At 54.1% G+C, this 22,080-nt stretch overlaps 1 protein-coding gene across 1 annotated transcript in view; it reads right to left on the bottom strand.

The window, feature by feature from the left end:
* The window catches only part of FGF12 (fibroblast growth factor 12), a 216,904-nt gene extending 201,957 nt beyond the window's left edge, over window positions 1-14,947 (bottom strand). Inside the window, exon 1 of the mRNA XM_072996386.2 lies at window positions 14,703-14,947. Coding sequence (XP_072852487.2) covers window positions 14,703-14,715 — 13 coding nt within the window. The 5' untranslated portion in view covers window positions 14,716-14,947. The remainder of the gene's footprint in view (window positions 1-14,702) is intronic.
* Window positions 14,948-22,080: the final 7,133 nt, after the last annotated feature.

Raw genomic sequence — 22,080 nt, 5'->3', positions numbered from 1 at the left:
ACGTACAAAGCCCTAAACGGTTTAGGGCCTCGATACTTGGCGGAACGCCTTCTACCACCAAGATCTACCCGTGTCACTCGCACGAGCCAGGAGGTGAAGCTGAGGAGCCTAACGCCGAGGGAGGCCCGGAAGGAAAAGACAAGAAACCGGGCCTTCTCGGCGGTGGCTCCTCGCCTCTGGAACAACCTACCTCCTGAGATTCGCATGGCTCCCTCACTGGGTATCTTTAAAAATCAATTAAAAACTTGGATGTTTCGGCAGGCCTTCCCTCCAGTCAATTCCTGATGTTTTCTTTTCCTCCTCTCCCCACTGTTTGCCCCATCTTGTTGAAATGTGTCCTATTATGTACAAACCTTTTTTACATATACTTATTGTGTATTTTTATGCTGTAAACCTCCTAGAGTGGTCTTAACCGACCAGATAGGCGGGATATAAATTAAATAAATAAATAAATAAATAAATGCATTAGATGTGTCTAACAAGACTAATGTAATTGTTTACAACCCCACCACCTTGCAATATACTGTATAGTCAATTGCACAAAACACTTGTAGACTATTGTCAACATATCGATGAGTAAATCTCTCACACACTAGAAATCCAAGAGGGATCATGAAGCCTCCACGGTGCGTGCAGTCTCGCAAAAGTCTGTATTTTGTTCCTGATAATGCTTGCAACACGGGCCGTCTCAATGAGTGCCAAGCTTCTTATTTCTCTCCACCTTGCTCATTTCGTGGCCTTGATCAAGAGTCTATCTAGTGTGCATAATCACCTCTGGAACTTCTGCAAAAGAATCTGAAAACCCCATATTATGGAATCCTTCTCCCATTCAAGTGGTGCTGACCTCGGTTCTCAAAAAAAATCTTTCTTCCCCCCCCCCGAGAAGGCAATGGGGGGGTTGGCTCCAAAGCTAGCCCACCACTCAGACTGCCTTCTGATGGTACCCAACAGTTTCAAGGTTAGCCCCACTCGCTATGGTCAGCAGGCAGTTGATTTTAATGGTGGACCTTGGCAGTACTTGGCTCTTAGATTTTTACTTTGAATCCTAAAGTGTTGGGGGAAACTCCCTTCTGGTGGAGGTCCATCAGCCCCCCCCCCCCCGCTTTAGAAAGCAAATTAAACTATGGCTTTTCACTCAGGCCTTTGAAAACCTTACCCCTTGGTAATTTAAGTTATGATCTAAACACCTGATGGCCCTATGTCTATTATTTATAAAGCCATCGTGGGTGTTGAACTTTAGATATACTTGGCTTTAGGGAGAATTTCTCCTTTGACTGCTGCTTTAATTTATGTTTATTGTTTAGCTTCATTTATTTCTGCTGTAAGCAACCCAGTGTAATGACACACCACTAGCTGAGCAGAACAGAAGTTCAACCAACCAACCAACCAATCAATCTTGGGAAAATGTGATGCTGTTATTGTTGTGAGCCCTCAAGTCACCTCCAACTCATGGGGACTCTAAAAAAGCAGTGAGGTCTAAAGGATCCTAACAGCTCTACTCAGCTGCTAGTGAGGTACAAGCCAAGGGAGAGAAGTCAGAGACTGTACAAAGAAACTATATGTGGGTGAAAAAGACGAGTCTAGACATGTTCCCCCAATGCCAAGAACTGATCCTACAAAATTGCAGATGATGGCAAGACAGGAGAACAGAGTGGCCACATATTCCCTTCCAAGGAAGCCAGTCCTCCCTTTGCAGGACTGCCTGGGGCCCGAGTCCAGATCAATAACCATTCAGGTGCAAAATCACAGGCCTTGAAGTGGACCAACAGGCTCGGGGACAGCCCACTTGAGAGCAGGGAAAAAGCAGGGCCTCTGGCCGCCGCCCTCCCTGCTCAAGCCAAGCACCCGGTTATTCAGAATAAATCATTAAAAAATCCTTGCTCATTTTTCATCCCTGGCTGTCAATGAGCATATGCCGATTTATCCAGACCATGCCCTCTTTTGTCCTCCTCTCTGGGGGTGATGGATCTCCTCCGCTTTGGCGAGGCGGAAGCGGCCACCCCATGAGGAAGATGACCAGTAGGTTAAAAAGGTAGGTGAGGATTTGAGATCACACAGAAGCCTCCTGCAGGTGCAAAGCAGGGGGTTGCTCCTGCCTGCATCCTTTGGCTTTTGAGTCTAAAAAGTACCGTTGATGCTGGACGCACCTAGCTGTGAGTCCGATTTTGCTATTTATTGTGGGAGGGGGGGTTCCCACTCATTTCTGAATAGCTTTTTTTTAAAGCATTATAAAACCCTACCTCTCCTGTGAAAAGCACAAAAGAACCCGGACCCCTTCTCTTCGACCTCCTCGATCAGTCTCCAACCCATGACAAAGAGGAATTCTTCCTGAGACCGCTTCGTGGCCAGGGGTGCTTCGAGCCGCCATGGCCAGCTTTAGCCTCGGCTGCAGCTGAGGGCCACAACTGGACAAATCCCCAAGAATGTGATGGAGGGAAGGAGGGAGACTGCCGAAGGGTTGCTTGCTCTGCCTCTGGACACCCAGCCAGGTGGGATGGGTGGCCTCAGCAGAAGGTTATGGTGGATGCAGCGTAGGAGTCATGTATGGACCCATGGACTTGACCCACACACGCTCTCTCCCCTATTCTCCTGCAAGAGGCTCGTTTGCTTTTGGGTGAACCTCAGTTTTTTTTTTCTCTCCCTCGCTACATTTCACTTATAGGGTCCCCATCTGTTTCTACCCATTTGTCCTTGAGATAGCCATGTTGATTGGGTTAATGCTTGGAACTGGGAGTCTAGAAGGTGATTTTTCCAAACTCCAGATTATGTGCCTGAGACTGAATGCTCAGAATTTTTCCCCACCTAACAAGATATCTCTACCCTCTGCCAGATGTCAAATCCAGCCTTTAAGATGCAGCCTCCCTTTCCCACGGAGATACTTGCTTAGCCTAGAGAAGTCCACCCTTCTGCAGCCATAAATTTTGTCCAACAGAACATCACCCACAGATGCTTTGCCACCTGTCCATGGGGCAGGAAATGTCAGTTGGCCCAACTGTGCAGGAAGTCCATGGGGAGCTTCCTGCACATTACCTCTTAACTCTGTAGATCTGTGCTTGGGTCTAATCTGGCTGCTCCCCATGAACTTCAGCTGGGGGTGGGGGTGGATGGACCCTGCAAAGGGGAGGGGAATCAAAGGTCACATGACAGATAGGCAAACCTTAGAAGTGGAAACCCGTTAGTGATGCAAGGGCACAATGCAGGAAGATTTTTTGCCTGTGCTCACCTCCCGACAACCAACCACAAACAGATCAAGCCACCCTGTAAACTACAGGAGGTGCGGAAAATCATCTGCTGTGACAACGGGACAGTCTCAGCACTTAAGCCATCTCCTCTTCCAAGGCCACACAGTCTTTATTGTGCCATTTGCCCCTAAGAAAACCACAGGAAAAGGGATGAACTGACGCAGAAAAGGGGATGAACTGGAGGTGAAGGAGAGCAGGAGAAAGGGAAGGAGATCGGTCTGGAAGGAAACAGAGTATTGGGAGGAAACGGAACAGGCGAAGCAGCCAAAGGCTGGCTGAGACAATGGATCGCGGGCACAGAGGTCAGCCTGAGAGGGAGGGCCCACGGCTTTGGGATTGCCCACCAGGAGGCAAGCACCAGCGAAAGGCCCACTGCAATGTCTTCTCCAGAGGGCATGCAGGACTTCCACTTCTCATGATGTGCCACCTGTGAAGCCTCTCCTGGCCCGCTGCCTCCCGCCGCCTCTCTCCTCAGCACCACCCCTCCCCATTCTCAGACCTGGGGTGGGCTCCCCAGGCCTGTCCTCTTGACGGGTTCACTCCTCTTTCCCCTCCTCTCCGCTCCAGACCATGAGAGCTGCCACTCACCCCCTGTTGCCTGTCACCACCACCCCTGCCCCACCGTCCTTGGGTGACTTAGGACAGGCTGCTGGAGGAATCTTCTGCCCCTCTGCCCAACGTCTCCTTTCTCCCATGCCTCTGATTTTGCACTGTTACCATCTCTTCTTCTTTGCTGTTGCTGCTGCTAATTAACCCACATCTTTCCCCCCCCCCCTCCGTGGCCCTCAGGGTCCAAGAGCTGCCTCCCTGCCCTTCGCCCGCCCACAACAAAAAAACTTCCAACCAAAGTGCTCTGGCTGACACCAACTTGGCACAACAGGATGGCAAATATCCATCAGGTCCTTGAAGAGCCAGATTTCTAGGAACTCACTCTTCTGAGTTCAGCGTTACCAAGTGGCCATGCTTTCTCCACTCCACAAGCCACCGTCCATTCCTGCGGCTGCTCCGCACAGAGCCAAGCACGGCAGTGGTCCTACATGGAGCAGCCAACCTCTGCAACATTCCCATCACTGGAATTATTTTTTAAACAGTGGCTGAAACATGCAAACCACACCTAGTGCCCAGTCCTGCCTGGATACCCTTTCCAAAAGCATGTTCCAAATTTCATCAGGCTAGCAAGCCTTGACGTCGCTGCACTTTGTAGCCAGGATCCACACACTGAGGAGGCCTGTCGCCTGCCTATGGAACTGCCTGAGAGATGGCGCCCCATGACCTCTTGCAAACTGGATCTCTCCAGACCAGATCTGTCTGGGTCAACCCCTCCTGATAATAAACAATGGACTATGTTGACAAATGGTGGTGCTGTAGGTTAAACTGCAGAAGCCTCTGTGCTGCAAGGTCAGAAGACCAGCCATTGTATCGAATCCACGTGACGGAGTGAGCTCCCATTGCTTGTCCCAGCTCCTGCCAACTTAGCAGCTCGAACGCATGCCAATCCGAGTCGATAAATAGGGACCACCTCGGTTGGAAGGTGATGTTGTTCTGTGTCTAGTTGCAGTGGCCACGTGACTATGGAAACTGTCTTCGGACAAATGCAGGCTCTACGACTTGGAAACAGGGATGAGCACTGCGCCCTAGAGTCAGACACGACTAGACTAAATGTCAAGGGGAACTTTTACCTTTACCTATGTTGACAAACAGCAATTTATTGCCAGAAATCTTTCAAACAACCTGGAAAGAGTTCTGGAAGTAGAAGATGAGGAAGGGCCAGCTCAAGGTAAGAAATGCTGGCTACCTTTCTGGCTCTGCCAGGAGCTGCTCCTCTTTGACACACTGGACCAGCTGCAAAGAGACCCAAATCCTGCACCGCCACCAGGATTGAGGGGAACAGATGTCGGGCGGCGGTCTGGCCGACAAAGGCTGCCGCCTGCCTTCCCCCACCTGGGGAACAGTTCCCAGGCAAGCGCTACTTCCACCTACACCGGAGCCCTTTTCTTACACCGCTCCTGAGCAAGCGGTGCTCGTTTCTGGAGGAGGCCTTCACAGCACCGGGTGACTCTCAGCTAAAGCAGCAAAGCCAATATGGGCACAAGCCACGCTTCCTGCCGTTTAGAGCAGGGGTTGGGGTAGGCAAGTGCAGCCCTCAGGGTTTGAAATGTAGCCTCTCCCCCCCCCAAAAAAACCACACCCATCCCTTCAGCTCCTCCGCCCTGATTTTAATCTGCCAAAAACTAGCTGAAAAAAGCCTGCCATGCCTGGCCCACAAAAATAAGTTTTTTAAAAACAAATGGATCTTCTCTCTCTCTCTCTCTCTCTCTCTCTCTCTCTCTCTCTGTGTGTATGTGTGTGTGTGTGTGTGTGTGTGTGTGTGTGTGTGTGTGTGTGTGTGTGTCTTTAGTTTAAAAAAGGAGGGTTTTTTTAAAGGAAAACATCTGGGTATCAAACGGGGTTACAGGTGTAATTCTCCAAGATCTTGGGTGTCTGTTTGCAGCCACTGGGTTTCTGGAAGATGCCTTAACCTGCTTTAGAGCACATTCTTTTCCAGACCATGTTTACTCTCTCCCTCTCTCTCTCTCTCTCTCACACACACACACACACACCCTCAAAATAGAGTCCATGCTTCATCCCAACATCAGACCATCTTGTCCCACTCCACCCCCCACACACACACACACCCTGGGCCAAAAGAATCTGAGCCTCCCTAGGGAGACGCCACAGACCTTTCCTCTCCTCTTCCATCCCAAGCGATCTTTCTGCTGCTCTGCAGCAAATGGAAGATAAACTGAGGCAAAGAGTCTAATGGACCGCGGGGTGTTTTTTTTAACACCCCCCCCCCATTTGTGGCTGTGGTTCTCCTCCACTGCTTCATAGGCTGCACAAATCTGCAACTATCTATAAAGAAACGGCTTCCTTGTATTTTGCCCACTTGCTTTTGAAAACGCCACTCATGATGCTGTGGTGTATGATATAACAAATGCACGGTGAGGAGCTGCAGAAGGGCCTTTGAATGAAAAATTTATATTTCCTCTCCCGTTTCTCATTCTCATTCTCTCTCTCACTCGCTCTTGGTTGCTGTGCGCCTGCATCGACGATGGATCTGCACAACGCCCTTCGCTCAGCCTTTGCCATGACATAAATCTTTGCATTCAGCATCTCCTTTAGACAAGAGGGGAGGCCCTTGCTGCTTTCTAAGTCCTGTGCGGTAGAACCTTGCCCCCCCCCCAGCAAGAGAAGAGGAAGGCAGGCAAGGGGAGGGTTAGGGCTGGGGTTCTGCCCGAGGTACAGGCGGGACCTCGTTGGTGCTTAGGCCCCCCCCTCGCCACAGGCGATGCCTCCACCCTTCCTGGGGCTACAGGCAGGAGCTGCCACGGCTTTGACTTTATATGACTGTTGCCAGATTACCTTCAGAAATCTGACGAGGACTGGCAGGAGCAGCAATGCTCCAATGGTAGCTGGTTGGACTAGATGACCCTCGGGGATCCCTTCCCACGCTGCCCTCTCACGATTCTCTGTGATCTTACTGTCTCTCCGTGCCGCCTTTACACAACCCTGAGTCAAGTGACTGTCGAACAGATGGGATCTTAAAGCCCTAAAACGAAACGCAAAGAGAGACAACAGCTTTTCTCAAAATGAGGGAAAGCAATTCCTTTTTTCCTGCGTATAAATCATGGGATCCTGTTACAGAAATCCACAGGAGAAGGACCTAAACTCCTTCACTTCAGGAACAGAAGCCTTTGTGTATGTGCTTTGTTGTTTAATTTGGATTTGCTACAGACCTTTTGCTTATTGTTCTTAATTTGTTTTTCTTTCATGTTTTGTATTGTAAACCACCAGGAGGGGCCTGGGACACCGGGGGGGGGGGGAGAGGTATCAAAGTCAAACCAACCAACCAAAAAAACAAAAAAACAAATAGAAGACCCTTTTCCTTCTCAGGACTTGCAAAGTTTTAATTTGGAAAGTCAGGCCCTGAACAACATCTTAACAAGCACAGCCCATTTCTTAAGGTTAAGAAATTTGGGCTGAGCAAATTAGTCAGAACATTGGAACATTTGCACACACACGCAAACACGTGTCCACAGGCGCACGAGGCCTGCCCCCATTTTCTGGATCAGTCCGACGCTCCTGGTGTGTTTGCAGAAGTCAGGCACAAGTTCATTAAGTTTCTCACAAAGTTTGTGGCTGAGCGAGATCTGAACCCAGAACTTGGCAGCTGACACTCACAAGGGCCAGGGCACAAGGGGGACCAGCCCCATCTGTCCCTTTTGGTGGGCGGGGTGGCTCCTGGGGGTGCCCACGTTCTGCCTCTGCCTTGCAGATTTCTGACCCTGCTTGTTCTCCATGTTTTCAGGTCCCCTCCTTTGGGAACCAGGGACGTGCAAGAGGACCAAAAACCCAACATCTGGGCCTGGTGTTCAGGGGCCCCCGTTCTGCACACTGCAGAAGGTGTGGGGAGTTGCCAGCTTGCCTCTGGGTTTGGTTGGTGGACGTCGGGAGGCTGACGCCATGGCTGTAGCCAAGCCCTCGTAGAGTTCAGCTCTGCTGAAGCCCCACTGAGGGGCCTGATCCTGACTGCGCTCATCCTTCGGTGCTGACAACCGTTGGGGAGGGGCCCTGCCGAAGCAAGACGTCCCCAGGAGCATGAGGGCAACGTGACTCCCCTGGCATTAGAGCTGGCCAGCCGTCCAGTAGAGCCTCTCCACAATCCATGTCCGGCTGCCTGGGGGCACAGGGTCGGGGAGGGCACAGATGCCTTCCTGGGTTCCTCAACGCACAGATGGCGAGTTCGAGGAAGCACTTGGCAGACTTTCTGGGGGAGGGCGTCTCAGCCGAGCTGGAAGGCATCCGTGGACGCTGGCCTTTTCTCAGCCAGACATCCGGTCCGTTTGGCCCACGAGGGTCACCACGGTCTTTCCCGTCATCCTCTCTGCCCAAGGGAGCCTTGGGGGGGGGGTTTCTGCAACAACGGGGGGGTCTGCTTTCCCAACAGGAATTTGCTGTAAAATGTCCTGTGATTAGGTTTTTTTAAAATAACTGATGCCCACCCCCCAAAAAAAAACCCCTAACCATATATGGTACCTAATACTTGGGGTCTTCTCAGTGGCTGCTGCTCCCAAGCTGAACGACCCTTATCCAAGGACGACGAGGCTGCACCCCTCCCATCATCCTTCTGCCATCAAGATGTTTCTGCCACCTATTCGCTCCCGTGGCTTACTGGCCCACAGATGGCTGATAAGGAGGAATGTCTCCGTGGGCGGGTGATGACATGTCTTACCAATCGTGTCACCACATAAATGGATCCCGGTAGGGAAAGCTCAAGAGGCTTCAATTAAACTAGAATCCCTTTTGGGCAGGAGAAGCGTTTCCCGGCAGAGACAGATCCTTCTGAGGAATTTAACATCTGGATCAGCGATCCTGGATGCATTCATTTTTCAACGTTGTATTCCCCCTAACCATTCTTTCAAATAACCCGAGAGAAACCGTGATGGAAACAGAACGGCCACTTCTCCCAGCAAGGACTTTGGTCTGTTCCAGGCATTCAGTGTGAGTACATTTGTTATTTTGGGTTGGATGAACGACGTAAGCATTGCCGTGGTTTTGCTAGGGGGGAAAAACCAGACAGAACAAAACAAAAGAGGAATTCCGTCGGTCGTTGGAACCTGTAATAATTCTGTGGAGCGTGAAGTTTGCAGCTGCGGTAACTGCAAAGCACAGAGAATATATTCCTGTTAACGCTGACCACAGTCCCAGGTCTCGACTACACTCCTTCGGCCTCCATCCAGAGATAGGTCTACGCCCGTGGGGAACTTCTGCATCTCTTTGTCCTGACATTTTATCAGCTTCATTCACACATGATCTGACTCTGAGCCAGGTCTGAGGGCGCCTTTGTCACGGCCTGCTTTCCCCTGCAGGCTTCACCTGGCTGCTATTCACAGGATGTAGCCCCCCCACTACAAGTGGCCTGCAGTAGTCACCCAGCCAGAAAAACGCATCATCCCACATGTCTCTGAGTCAGACCCCTTCGCTCTTCTCACTCAGCGCTCTCTCTACTGACCAATGGTGGCTAGTACTAGCCCTCAAGAGACAACTGTAACAAACTGGGGGCCGTTTCTGCACCAGAGATGTCTTCTCTCGGTGAATTGCAAACTTTCCCCCCACCCCAGTCCAAACTCTGCCCTCTAGTATGGAGGGGTTCCACCTATCTTTGCTGTCTTTTGTCCCACTGCTGAAAAACCTGAGTCCCAGCACCAGAGAAAATTTCCAAGAAGACCACTTTTATGTTGATAAGTCCTTCTATTATTATTATTTCTCATTTCCAGTAGTTTTTAAGAACCTAAACATTGCAACGGTACTGCAAACACTTTCAAACAAAAATAACAATCCCATCAGCAATTAAATCAAATTTATAATATTGGGGAGTATAAACTGGGCAGTATGATCACCGCAAAACCCAAAGATAATGAATATATAATGCAGTGCAATTATGGGGAATAAATTTTAATGCTCTGATTAAAACGCCAACAAAGCAAAATAAGTTCATGATTACAGATTAGAAAACCCCTGAATCTCAGCCGGTCAGCTTCTGCATCCCTCCAGCGGCCCATGTTTAAACATGCGAATGCTACACTGGGCTACATCAATGCAAGCGCAGGGTCCAGACAGAAGGAATTCATGGAAAGGCTTTACCCAGAATACTATACCGGGGCACAAAGGGTTAGGAGGGGCATCAACAGGCAAGAACAGGTCTGGAGAAGAGGGGCCAGGATGGTCTGGAAGCCAAGCCCTCTGAGGAGTGGCTCTGGCAGGTGAGCACCCATAGCCTGGAGGAGAAAGGACTGAGACCCCCCCCCCGGACAGCCATTCTCAACTATTGGGATGGCTGTCATTCAGAAAAGGGGACGAGACGGGTCCCTGAGGCTCTACGTCCAAAAAAAATGGGTTCCAATTCTAAGGAAGGAGCTGTTGACCAATGAGTTTGGATTAATTTCTTGACCCCAAAAGCCACTCCACAGCAAGTGGCAGAACCTGCTATATATATGCCACTCTCCGTAACCCTTCTGTTCCCCCCCCCCCCACAAAGAGGCAGGCCCTTCCTCTTTGTCGCTCAAGTTCTGGGTCGCACAAGTTTGTGCTTCAGTAATGGCAGTAACTATTGAAAATCAGAAACACATGCACTCCCTCCCACAAAACATGCCATCCACTCTGCTAATATGTTAGTTAAATCTTGCAAAGCATGTGGGGGGGGAGGGTCTTCAGAAACCTTTTTTTTTTTTACATAAACATCCACCCAAGTCACTAGGATCTGACTGAGCCCCTTTCCATGAAATGACACCCATACCCCACCCCCACCCCTGGAGTCAGGCAGTAACGCAGAGGGCAGAGGATGGAGGGGCTCAAAGCTCTTCTGGGGTCCTGCTGTCCAGGCAAAATCTCTGGCCAGAGCCAAAGGCCACGGGCCTCACCCCGCACCCCACCCCCAGATCTGCACGTGCTTCTCTGCTTTTGCCCTTCCTTTGTCTCCCGACTGTGCTGAGCAAACAGACCGTTCCTTCTGGCCAGAAAATCTTCCTGCAAGATCAGCCCCCAACAAATGCACAGCCTCAGTCATCCCTCATCCCTTGTCAGCAAGTTTACCTCCTTCTGGGCCAAAGCAAAGCCAGAGGAGCTCAGTGGACAGGCAGGAAGGGGGGGGGGAGGCAGGGCAGGGAGGGGGCAGAGCAGAGAGAAGCCCTTGAAAAGCTGGGCAAAAAGGGAAGGGGTGTGTGTATGAGAGAGAGAGAGAGAGAGAGAGAGAGAGAGAGAGAGATAAAAGGGGGGCAAGATTTAGGGAGAGAAGGGTTAGAATGAGAAGGACATGCAGAAGGGCCAAATCCTGGCCAAGGACTTCACTTTCCCGGCAGGAAAAGATGGAAAAGGGAGCAATAAAGGATTTGCCCACTCTCGGCTCAAGCTCCATGCCACCGGCTCAGTCGGGGTGGGGTGGTGGACACAACCCTTCAGGGCCCGGACAGGAATGCTGTCATCCCAGGGAAAGCCCTGAGCCCCTTCCCTTCCCTGTCCTCCCACCCTTTCCCCTCTCTTTCTCTCCATGGCCATCCATCTCCCTCCCTCCACTGACAGAGCGGCACCCCCCCTTCTCCTCCTTCACGGCCCCAATCCTAATCACACACAGAAGGAAAGGCACTTTTAGAGGAAGAAAGGTGTGGCTTTCCTGCGTAACAGTGGAGCTGGGCCCCCGAAGACCTGGAGGGCAGCCGTGGGCTCCCAGGTGCATTTCATCGGGCACCCCACTTGTTTGCACGGGGAGGGAGGGTCAATGTCAAGCCAGCACAAGGATCTCCTGCCGCCATGCAGCAGCCGCAGCAGCAGGCACAAGGGTCAAGCATTCAAGAAAGAGGCGAGAAGGTGGGAAGGCTGGTGAAGGTATAAAAAAGCCTGGGTGCTCCGGTGGAGAGAAGCGAAGCAAGCCACCAAGAGCCCAACCACGGAAGCAAGATTACCTGCCGTAAGACTGAAAGCGAGACCAGTCAGGGACCCAAACATGCAAACACTTCTGTTTTCCTCCAAACAGCCCCTTGGATCTGTCGCGCAGGATCCTTCTCCCAGAAGATCAGCGCAGAGCTGGCCCCTTGGGTCTTCCCCACCAGACCCTTCTGTGCCTTCCAGAAAATCTTCCAGCAATTTCAGGTTCTCTTTCCAAATGGCCAGGCGGAGAAGGGGCACGACTCGACGGGAAAGCCAGGCCTCACCCCGATCCGAGGACGTTCTCCCAAGAAACCCAGGATGGTCAGAGGGCACACCCTTGAGGGCGGCTGGCAACCGGTCTCAATGTTCCCAAAGTCTTTTTAAAAATGCTTCCATGGCGAGGCCATGCAGAGGGTCTCATCCAGTCTGCTTGCCAGTGTGTCAGCCTCCCACACCATCCCTCGCTGTGGCCTGCAAAGGGACAATCCATTTGCGCAACCACACTGACGGACCAAGCTCTCCCAGAAGCAACAACGGTTCTAAGGGGGGGGGGGAAGGGAGGGATGGCACCCGGTCCCTTACACACATGGCAGGTGGTGCCCCTTCTGCTTGGCAGGGCAGAAGACAACCCTGGCAGACAGCGCCCAGGGAGACAGGCAGAAACTGCTTGCACGCGTGCGCATATAGGCACACAGCCAGGCCATCACACCTTCTGCAGAGCAGGTGAGGGACACAGGTAGAACCCGCTGCCTTGGCACCTCCACGTTGCAACATCAAAGACCCTGCCAGGCACAGCGTTGGATTAAAAGGTGTTCCTCTATCTTGAAACCTGTTCCATAAGGTTGCAGAACGTACCAGCTTTGAAGTGAGACCACACATGGGGAGAGAGAGAGAGAGACGGAGAGTGACACGCACGAGCAAAGATGTTCTATCTGAGGAATGAGGCCAAAACTCGGGGACTACTGAAGCACCAACCTGAGATCATTGATCGTGGGCCGGAGAATTCCAGAGGGGAAGTTCAGTGAGCAACAGGGTGGAGGAGGTGGGGGTTACAGACCATAACAGGGGAGACGGGACCACGTCCTTGCAAATATGAAGCAAATATGGGATTTAAGTTCCGCGTCATAGTAACAACATCTGTGCATGATGGATGACTAGTATGTCTTAAGGAGAGGCGGCAATGAGGATCTATCCAGGTCAGCAATGGGCACAAAGCACCTCACAAGCCACAAAGCCCTTCCCCTGCCCCGGCCAGATTTTCCCAGGCCTTACAGATGTGCTCCTTCCAACGGCTAAAGGAGGCAGGCCTGGCGTTATGTTTGACAGCGTGATGGCAAAGATGTCTGGGATGGCCATCAGTCCAGAAGGACTGGGGCCATCGCTGCTCAAGGAGCAGTGGCTCTCATCAGGAGCAGGACGAAAGGCAGCTGCCGGCCCTTCCACGCCCAAACACACTACTCTCAGCTGGAAGTCCAGATGTGTTTTGCTAGTTCTCTGGCCTCTGGCCGGCTGACGGACCGGGGCAGCACAGAGGAGATGGCAAACACCCTCAGCCATCTTTGACCCAGACCTCGGTCCTCTGCAGGAGCCCTCTGTTGCAACTGGGGGGGGGATCGTCCTCCCCCCCCCCCGGGTCGGAGATGTCTCCGGAAAGGCCTCCTTCCACCCTCCTCCTGCTTCTTCCCCCACCGCCTGGGGTTTCTCCCTCCTGCCCCATCGATTAACCCTTCCAACCCTCTGGCTGCAAGCACGGGGTCCCTTCTTCAGGTCTGAAAAAAAACCACCACTCAGAGACCCCCCCCCGAGATAAAGTGCCTCTTTCCACTGCCTGGGCCCCCAGTTGTTGGGGGGGGAGGGAGCAGACCTCTCTCTCTCTCTCTCTCTCTCTCTCTCTCACACACACACACACACACACACACACACACACCGCTCAAGAGGGAAGGACGACAGATGCCTCTCCCCCCCCCCCGCCGGCCTGCTGCCTCCTCCGCCACCGCTGCTGCTCTCGCAGACTCGCTGACCCCCCAGGCCGGGGGAACCCTAGCTGCCCGGCGGCCTCCTCGCTCCCAGAGCCCCGGAGAGGACGAGCCATCCCTCCCTCCCTCCCTCCCTCTCCTTCAGGAATGCATGACGGTGCAGATCACCGGTTGTTCCTCGCAAGCTCGGCGGTCTCTCCCTCTCTTCTCCCCCCCCCAGGCCCGCCGACCAGCCCCCCGACGGTCGAGGGCACGAAACACGCAGACCCACAAGGCCCCGACGACGACGTCGCGCGGGAAGACCGCCGGCCGGCCGCCGCCCTCCTGGAAAAGACGCCCGAGGCCGACTCGGAGGTGCTTCCTGAGATGCCGGTGGAGGGGGGGGGTCGGGTCATTCCCGGAGCCGGTCCCGCGCCGGTCCCTGGTCCCTCGTCCCCAGCCTGCCCATCGGGAGAAGGCGCGCCGGGCTCGGGGAGGCAGCCGCAGCCTCGGACCGAGACCCCCCCCCACCGCCGGCGGGCTGCTCGCTCGGGCTGCCCCAAGGGGGGGGGCGCCAGGCGCCTCGGACGACCAAGCGGGAGGGGGCGGAGGGGAGGGGAGGGGGCGAGACGGGCCGTCAGAGCCGCCGGGGTGGGCGCTCCGGGAGGCAGCCATCGAACCCCCCCCCCAAGGCTCCGCGGCCGGGCCCGGGGGACCTTCTGGCCTTGCCTCCGCCGCCCTGGGAGGCTTGGGGGGGGGCGGAGTGGCCCCGATCCCAGCGAGCGGCGGTGGCCCCTTCGCCGGCCGCCCCCGGAGGGAACGGCAAGGCGCGAGCTCTTCCCCCCCCCGCCCCAGGCCAAAGGCCTCCCGGCGCGCGCCTGCCCGCCCGCCCCGTCGCGAAACCCCCCGCCCGCCCTCCTCCGGCTCGGGGCCGCGGCTGCCGGGGCGAGGCGAGGCGAGGCCCCGCGCTGCTTCCCCCGCCGCCGCCGCCGCCCCCTCGGCCGGGCCCCGCAGTCCCACCGCCGCCAACGCCGCCGCCTACCTTTGCTCTCCATGTCGCCGGCGGCACCGCGGGGCTGCCAAGTTGTTGCCGAGAACTTTCCGGGCTGCGGCGGCGGCGGCGGCGGGTCCTCCTCTTCCTCCTCCTCCGCGTCCCGGGTCTTGTCCTCGGCGGCGGCGGCGGCTCCTCCTGGGCCGGCTTCTCCTCCCCTCGGGCCTCGGGCCTCGGGCGGCGGCGGCGGCGGCAGGTCCTCCCGGCGGCCGGGCACCCGCAGCAGCAGCAGCAGCAGCTCCCGGCTGGGCTTCCCGGCGGCGGCGGCGGCGGCTGCAAGCAAGCAAGCGGCGGAGAGGCGGCACGTCAGGGAGCGCCTGCCAGGGGGTGGGGAGGGGAGGGGAGGGGAGGGGGCGCTGCGCAATCCGCGGGGGGGGAGGGGCCCAAGGCAGGAGGGGGGGCCTTACCTGGCGGAGGAGGGGGCGCCGCGGCGGGCGAGGCACCCAACGGCAGGCAGGCGGGCGGCGGCGGCGGCGGCGGCGGCGGAGCTGTCCGGAGGCGCCGGTGCTGCAGCTCCAACTGGCCGCTCCGCCCGCTCGGCTGCCTCTGTTGTAGGCACAGCGGAGGAGCTGCACGGGCGGCCCTAGAGCGCATGCGCCGCGCGCGCCTCCCTCCCTCCGTCCCCCCCCCCCCCAGGTCCACGCCAAGCACCGCTCCCGCAAGAGCAGTAGCCGCGCCGCCTCCGAGGCCGCCCGGACCCGATGGCGAGGGAAGGCGGGCGCCGACGCGGAGGAGGCAGCCGGAGAGCCTGGCGGCGGGAGCGTGTGCGTGTGGGTGTGTGGGGGGGGGCGATTAGGGAGCCCCTGCCTGGTCAGCAGACGGAGCTGGGAAGGGGCGAGCCGGCGGGCTTCTGCCCCGGGAAGCCCCCCTTCCCCCCAAGGTCGGATCCAGGCGGAGCTGCCCCTCCAGCAGGATTGGTACCCTCTTACTGGAGAGGAGGGAGCCAAGCCCACGGCCCACGCTGGGCACCCGACCCCTGTGGGGTGGCCGCCTCCACCACAAGGTTCTCAAGTCCCAGGAGAAGACACTTCATGGGGCTGGGCTGACCCTGGCAGCCGAGGAGACTCAGCCAGAGGAGGAGGAGGAGGAAGACCCGGGGGGGGGGCTGCTGATGACTAAGGCCTGCCGGCCCCTTTGCTCAACTCACTGGGCCCCCTCGGGCTCCCGCCACCTCTGCTCCTTGCCTGCCCATCCTTGATCTCCCTGACCACGTGGCCTTGCTGGACCTCCCTAGACGGACCTCCTCCCTCTTGCTGACCAGCCAGCAGGTTCACGCCAAAGCCCCTGGACCAACAACTCTGCCAGTTTTGTCTCCTACCTAGACCTTGTCCTGCCTGGAGCTCCGTTCTGCCAAGGGCAACAGTGGCATCAGAGATGCTCTGGGAGGTGATCTGACGAAAGCCACTCCAAACTGGGCACAGGGGACAAGGAAGAGTGGGTGGCAGAAAAAAGCTCCAGAAGGAAGCTGGCCTTGACCTGAGTCACTTTCTTGGCCATCAAGAGGAGGGGGAGGGGGCTTGATCCGAGTCTTGTTCTTCCAAGCCGCCCAAGTAGATCCTGATTCGTGGCAATCCTACCAGGGTTTCCAAGGCCTGCAAGATGATCATGGTGTGAGTTTAGAACCCAAGTATCCTGAGTCCTTCTCCATCATGCAACCCACTGCACCACACTGGCTTCCTCATGTGGTGCGAGAGCCGTGTCTAGAAGACAGAGGGAGGGAAAGGCTTAGTCCTGGGCCCAGGGCTCTTCAACCTTTTTTCATTAATGACACAGGCGAGGGGGCTCAGGGAATACTCATCAAATGACACAAAGTTGGGTGGAGTCACTAATACTTTGGAAGGCAGAAAGAAGATCTGGGAAAGATCCTTATTGGCTTAAGCACTGGGCTGAAAACAACAGAATGAAATTTAACATGGATAAGTGCAAAGTTGAACCATGGGGGCGGGGGAGAATCAAGCACACAGTTGTAGGATGGGGGATACTTGGTTCACTCATACTACGAGCAAGAAAGACCTTGGAATTGTCACAAATCACAAGTGGAATATGGAATACGAGCCAACAGTGCGATGTGGCTACAAAAAAAGGCAAATATATTTTAGGGTGCATCAACATAGTCTCCAGATCCCATTAGGTACTAGTTCCCCTCTATTTGGCACTGGTGAGGCCTCACATTGAGTATTATGTCCAGTTCTGGACACCATACTTCAAGAAGGATGCTGACCAATTGGAACAAGTTCAGAGGAGGGCGATGAGGATGATGATCAGGGGGCTGGAAACCAAGCCTTATGAGGAAAAGCTGACAGAACTGGGCATGTTTAGCTTTGAGAAAAGAAGACAGGAAACCATATTTTAGTTGAATATCAGGAAAAACCTTGTTAGAGCAGTATGACAATGGAACCAATAACCTCAGAATCTGCTTTGATTTGTATTCATGCCTTGATCAGGGGGTTGGACTCCATGGTCTCAAAGGCCCCTTCCAACTCAATTATTCTACGATTCTAGGGTTCTACAAAAGTTCACATAAAGGACCTAGGGAATATGGGAATCTGCGTCATTTAGCAAAAAAAAAAATCTAATTTCTTAAATTAATTAGAAGAATCCGGTGAACTTTTAACATGGTGAAGATCAAACCCCATTAAGGTGGTGGTTCCGCTGAAAGAGTGCCTAATTGGTTTAATAATTGGCCACAGTCTGAAAAGTTTTTACAGTTTTAGTTCAGCTGTTCTGCGAGGGGAGGGCCGTCATGAGCAGCAGAGGCCCCAGAAAGAAGCCCCTGAGCTGGAAGGCTGCTGGGCGGGCAGGGGAGGGGCTCTCCCCCCCCCCATTCTCCGTTGGTGCCACATGGAGCAGCTCTTCATTGACGTTTTATATTTTGAGTCATCATAAAACCTTACTATGTATGACTATCACAGGGCAACTGAAGCTAACACGATAAAATGAAAGTAACAACAAAACACCCAAACACATCATCAGAGGAAAGCACAAGTAATGCAAACAAGGAAGCGGGCCAAACCAGCCGATGCAAAGGAAAGGAGAGATGTGCCCACTTGGCACCCACAGTAAAGTCGCCCCTGGTACCTGCCACGGGGATGCCACAGCTATGGGTCTGCTTGTTTAATGTATGCATTTATATGCCACTCCCATTTCGCCTGCATTTTGAAGTGTCATGAAAAATGTTTAAACTCCTGTAATTGCCATTTTAATAGGATTCCCCCCCCCCCAGGTCTCTGTAGCGTTTACCTCTCCGAAGGTAGATTCTCCACACTGGGATTCGTAGCCTTGAGAGAAATGGTCTTGGCCACATACCGGACAGAAAGGTTCAAGAGTCAGCACTGCGAGGACTCTCCTGTGTGCATGTACAACAGCCTCCACATCAATGGCCTTGTTCCAGTGTTTGAACGACAAAAGATAAGCGCAAGGTGGGCTCACAACTGGTGAATATGGGTGGCAGGCAGCTGTGCTCCCACCACCACCAACCCTCTCAGTGTAGACTCGGAATTCAAGCTGACACCAGGCTCCTGCTACCACAGGCAGGACAGACGAACGTGTGCTTCCTAAGCAGGGCAAGGATAGGGGCGAGTCCCCCCCCCAAAAAAAGACTTTTTGGGCAAGCCCCCCCTCCCCATGAATTGAGTAACATAAGCATCCACCAGACAAGCTAAGTAGGTGAGCAGTGGTGGTAGTACCATGGGGAAGGGGGGGCCCAATCGGGGGGGGGGCAGCTCATGGGAAGTACCTCATCAAAGCCCACCCCACCCCAACCTAGTATTGACATGTTCTCTACCAAGAAGGCTGCTGGGAGCAGGAAGAGAGAGATTTGGTTCATGGAAGCCACTGGGGATGTTGTTGGCTCTGTCTTTGCCCCCTCTGATGCTTATGTTGGGATATGATTCGAGAGGTGCCTCGCAGGGAATTCCAGGACACACACACACACACACACCTCTCTGCTCACACACAGCCAAGCCAACCAGGCAATATAGCTGCCTCCCTTGGGGCTTGGCTAGTTTTGCCCAGCTGGCCCAACTTCCTGGGACGCCAGCACGTTTGCAAGAAACTGGGAAGCTGGATCACGTGTCAGCAGATGGGGAGCTAGCCTTCCTTGAGCAACCTGCTCCCCCAATGTGTGTGTCTGTGTGCACGCATGAGAGGGGGTGGGTGCATGCTTGCTGGCCTGTGGAAGAGAGGCTGGCCGTGAGCAAGCCTGCTCCCTGTTTGCGAATACCGGGTCGTCTCCACACAACCGTTCCGTAGAGCAGTTTTTCTGCCGAGGAGATCTGTTCCCAGTCGAGATGTTTTTTCTCCTGTGTGACGTCCGTGTTGTACGTGTGCCCTGAAGTAACCAATACAATCTTTGGATTTAGTGGGTCTCTGTTGTGTTGTGTACTGTCAATTTTTATTTTTTATTTTAACTTTTACTTTGATTTCATGTGGAGTTCCAACACTGCACTGGCGCCTCCTGTTTTTATCTGGCTAGAATGTTACACTACTTCCATTATATTTTCTACTCTGTGTATTTCATTGTAAACCTCCCAGCGTAGTGCCTTGGCAGGAATTGGGGGGGGGGGGCAATATACAAATTAAAGTAGTAAATACTCAATGTTGCTATGTCTGTTTGTTTTAATTGTGCCTTTCTTTAAAGGCCTTGGGGCCAGGCCTGTCTTCCTAGACCTGCAGCCCCATTAACGCCTATTTGCAACACCCATCATCCTTTATAAGAGGGGAGAGGTACGTCCAGTGATCCAGAGAGAGGGAGAGGGAGAGGGAGGGAGGGAGGCACCCTGTAAGGTGTGCATGTTTGGACCGGATCTGGTGAAGAACCAGAGAGAGGGTTAAGGCACAAAGATGAAGACCAACAAAACCCAGAGAAACTATGGGACTTTGTATTTCTGGCTATAAGCCCTCACAGTAAGAAATGCAACTATTGAACTGTGAACTTTTTGAACTAAGTTGACAAAAAGCATCTGCTGCTAAGGGAGTAGAGCAAAGGGGGTTAAGAAGACCCTGGTAGGAGGATCCTCCTGAGCAAAGCAGATGCCACACCTGTCCACTAAGTGATGGAAGATGGAAGACCCATTAAGCATCCCATACTTCACAATAAGTGATAAGGACCACTTATTTCTAGGGGAAAACAAAGAGACATCTAATGTGCATGCCCAGCTAGCAAGCTGCCTAAAAGGAATATAAAAAGAGGAGTCTGGGCAACCCTAATTTGTCTGCTGAGACCAAAAGGCTTTTGGTACTTTCTTTGGAACTTGGACAATGCAGATCAAGAATTCTTCTCTCTTTGGTGAGTATGTATGTGGCGTGAATGTGCTGAATGCATGAAACCCCTTTATTTAGAATTGTAATCAATAGGTAATAAAGTATATTCATTTTGCATTTACTACTGTGTCTTGTGAGGTCCTTTGCTGTTTAATATTGTTCCTCTTGGAAAATGAAAGATCCAGTAGTCACCCTTTTGTGACAACCCCCCATGTACTTGGAAACACGGGTCACCTTTAGAGGCTCTCCTCCATCTCAAATGACACCACGTGGGGGCCTGATGCTTCCGCTTTTCTCCCGTTTTAGATTTGGCATTGAAAGCAGTCCTGGATGATCCTCCTCAGCCTGATTGCATTACTGTGCTCTCCCCCTCCCTCCTCTCTCTCTTTCACACACGGCGCCATCCAAACCTGCCTTGACAAACTCCACTGGGTGGCACAGCACCCAGCTGGGTGAGGATTCCATTCCCGGAGGGCACCCCGTGGGTGATGAACATCGAAAACCAAGGTGAGACCGTGGGTCTTCAAGGAAGGCATAACCTCTTCTTCTCCCACTTTGTTGAGACCAGTTCTGATGGAGGGCACTGAGTAGCCACTCAAAGGAAGTTACAGGAAGTGGAAAACAGGGGCCAGGTTGGGGGGGGGGGGGCTGGACGCAAAGGGGGAAATCACGCATGACAGGAAACACACAGCTCTGTGACTGCATCATGATTCAGCTGGTGACAAGCAAGGATCCCACACCAGCCCCTTCCTGCCCTAAAGCAGCAGTGTTCCCCAACCTTGGACCTCCAGATGTTCTTGGACTACAACCCCCAGAAGCCTTCACCATCACCTCTGCTGGCCAGGATTCCTGGGAGTTGAAGTCCAAGAACATCTGGAGGCCCAAGGTTGGGGACCACTGCCCTAAAGGCTTAAGTGTATGCCCAGGTTCGCCAGCCCTGGACCCTCATGCTCAGCTGGAGACAGGCATGTTGTCAGGTTGTTACAGGTGCTTTGGCTTTAAATGCAACAGCATAGTTGTGACTGATTACTTCAATTCAACCACATCCTCTATCCCTCTGGAAGAGTGCAAGGAGGAGGCCTCTGTCATCCCTAGTGTGCCCCCTTCCCTTCATCCCTGTGCCCCCCCACCCCACCCTGGGGCACTTCCTGGAGATGCCAGCAGCAGCGAGGCAGCCTGAGGAGGAGGAGGCAGATGATGGGAGTGAAGAGGAAGAAGAGCCGCAGTTAGAGGGCGAGGGTGCAGGGGTGGCAGCGTGGGGGGGGGGAGCCAGGGCTCCAGAAAGAGGAGAAGGAGGAGTGAGTGAGTGAGTGAGTGAGAGAGGGAGGCCATTGGAGTCAGGATCAGATGGCTGACCAGAAGCGTGAGAGGAGCCCACCAAACAGGTGTGTGCCATCCCTTACCCACTGGGGGCGAGCCAGGCTCTGCTCCTCCAAAACCCCGGGACAGGAGAGCAGGCCAGCTCCCTTCCTGAGAGGAGCCATGGTGCGAATATTGTTCGTCCCCCCCGCCCTGCCACCCCAAACCTTCGCAACAGCGGCCCCACCGACTGACAGAGAGCCATGACTGGGAAGGCCCACGCCAGCCCTGAAAGGGCGTTGGTGGTGAAAGAGGTGACAGCAGCCGCTCGCACAATTGGTCTGGGAGACCGAGGAGCCATTCCAGCTTTGTTGTTGTTGTTTCCTTGTTTAGTCATGTCCGACTCTTCGTGACCCCCCCCCATGGACCAGAGCACCCCAGGCCCTCCTGTCTTCCACTGCCTCCCAGAGTTGGGCCAAATTCATGTTGGTCGCTTCGATGACCCTGTCCACCCATCTCTGTCGTCCCCTTCTCTCCTCTTGCCTTCACACTTTCCCAACATCAATGGGCCTAGTTCCAGCCAGGGGACCCTCATTGGCCCACCTGGCCTTTATTCGGGGGGGGGGGTCTGGGTTGGGGCTCATGCCTAAAACTCACTCCCAGCTCCAGACAAGCGAGAGGCTTACGGCGGCAGCTCAGCCTCGGACACGGGCCACAAGGGAGCTAGTGTGCAGAACCAAGCCTCCATGGGTACAAGATGGACAGGGAGAATCAGGATGCACAGGATGGGAATCTCCTCGGCTCCAGT

Source organism: Pogona vitticeps, chromosome 3, assembly GCF_051106095.1.
Source record: "Pogona vitticeps strain Pit_001003342236 chromosome 3, PviZW2.1, whole genome shotgun sequence".
NCBI lineage: Eukaryota > Metazoa > Chordata > Lepidosauria > Squamata > Agamidae > Pogona > Pogona vitticeps.
Note: the sequence above shows the minus strand (reverse complement) of the source record. Positions and strands in the feature narration are given on the sequence as shown.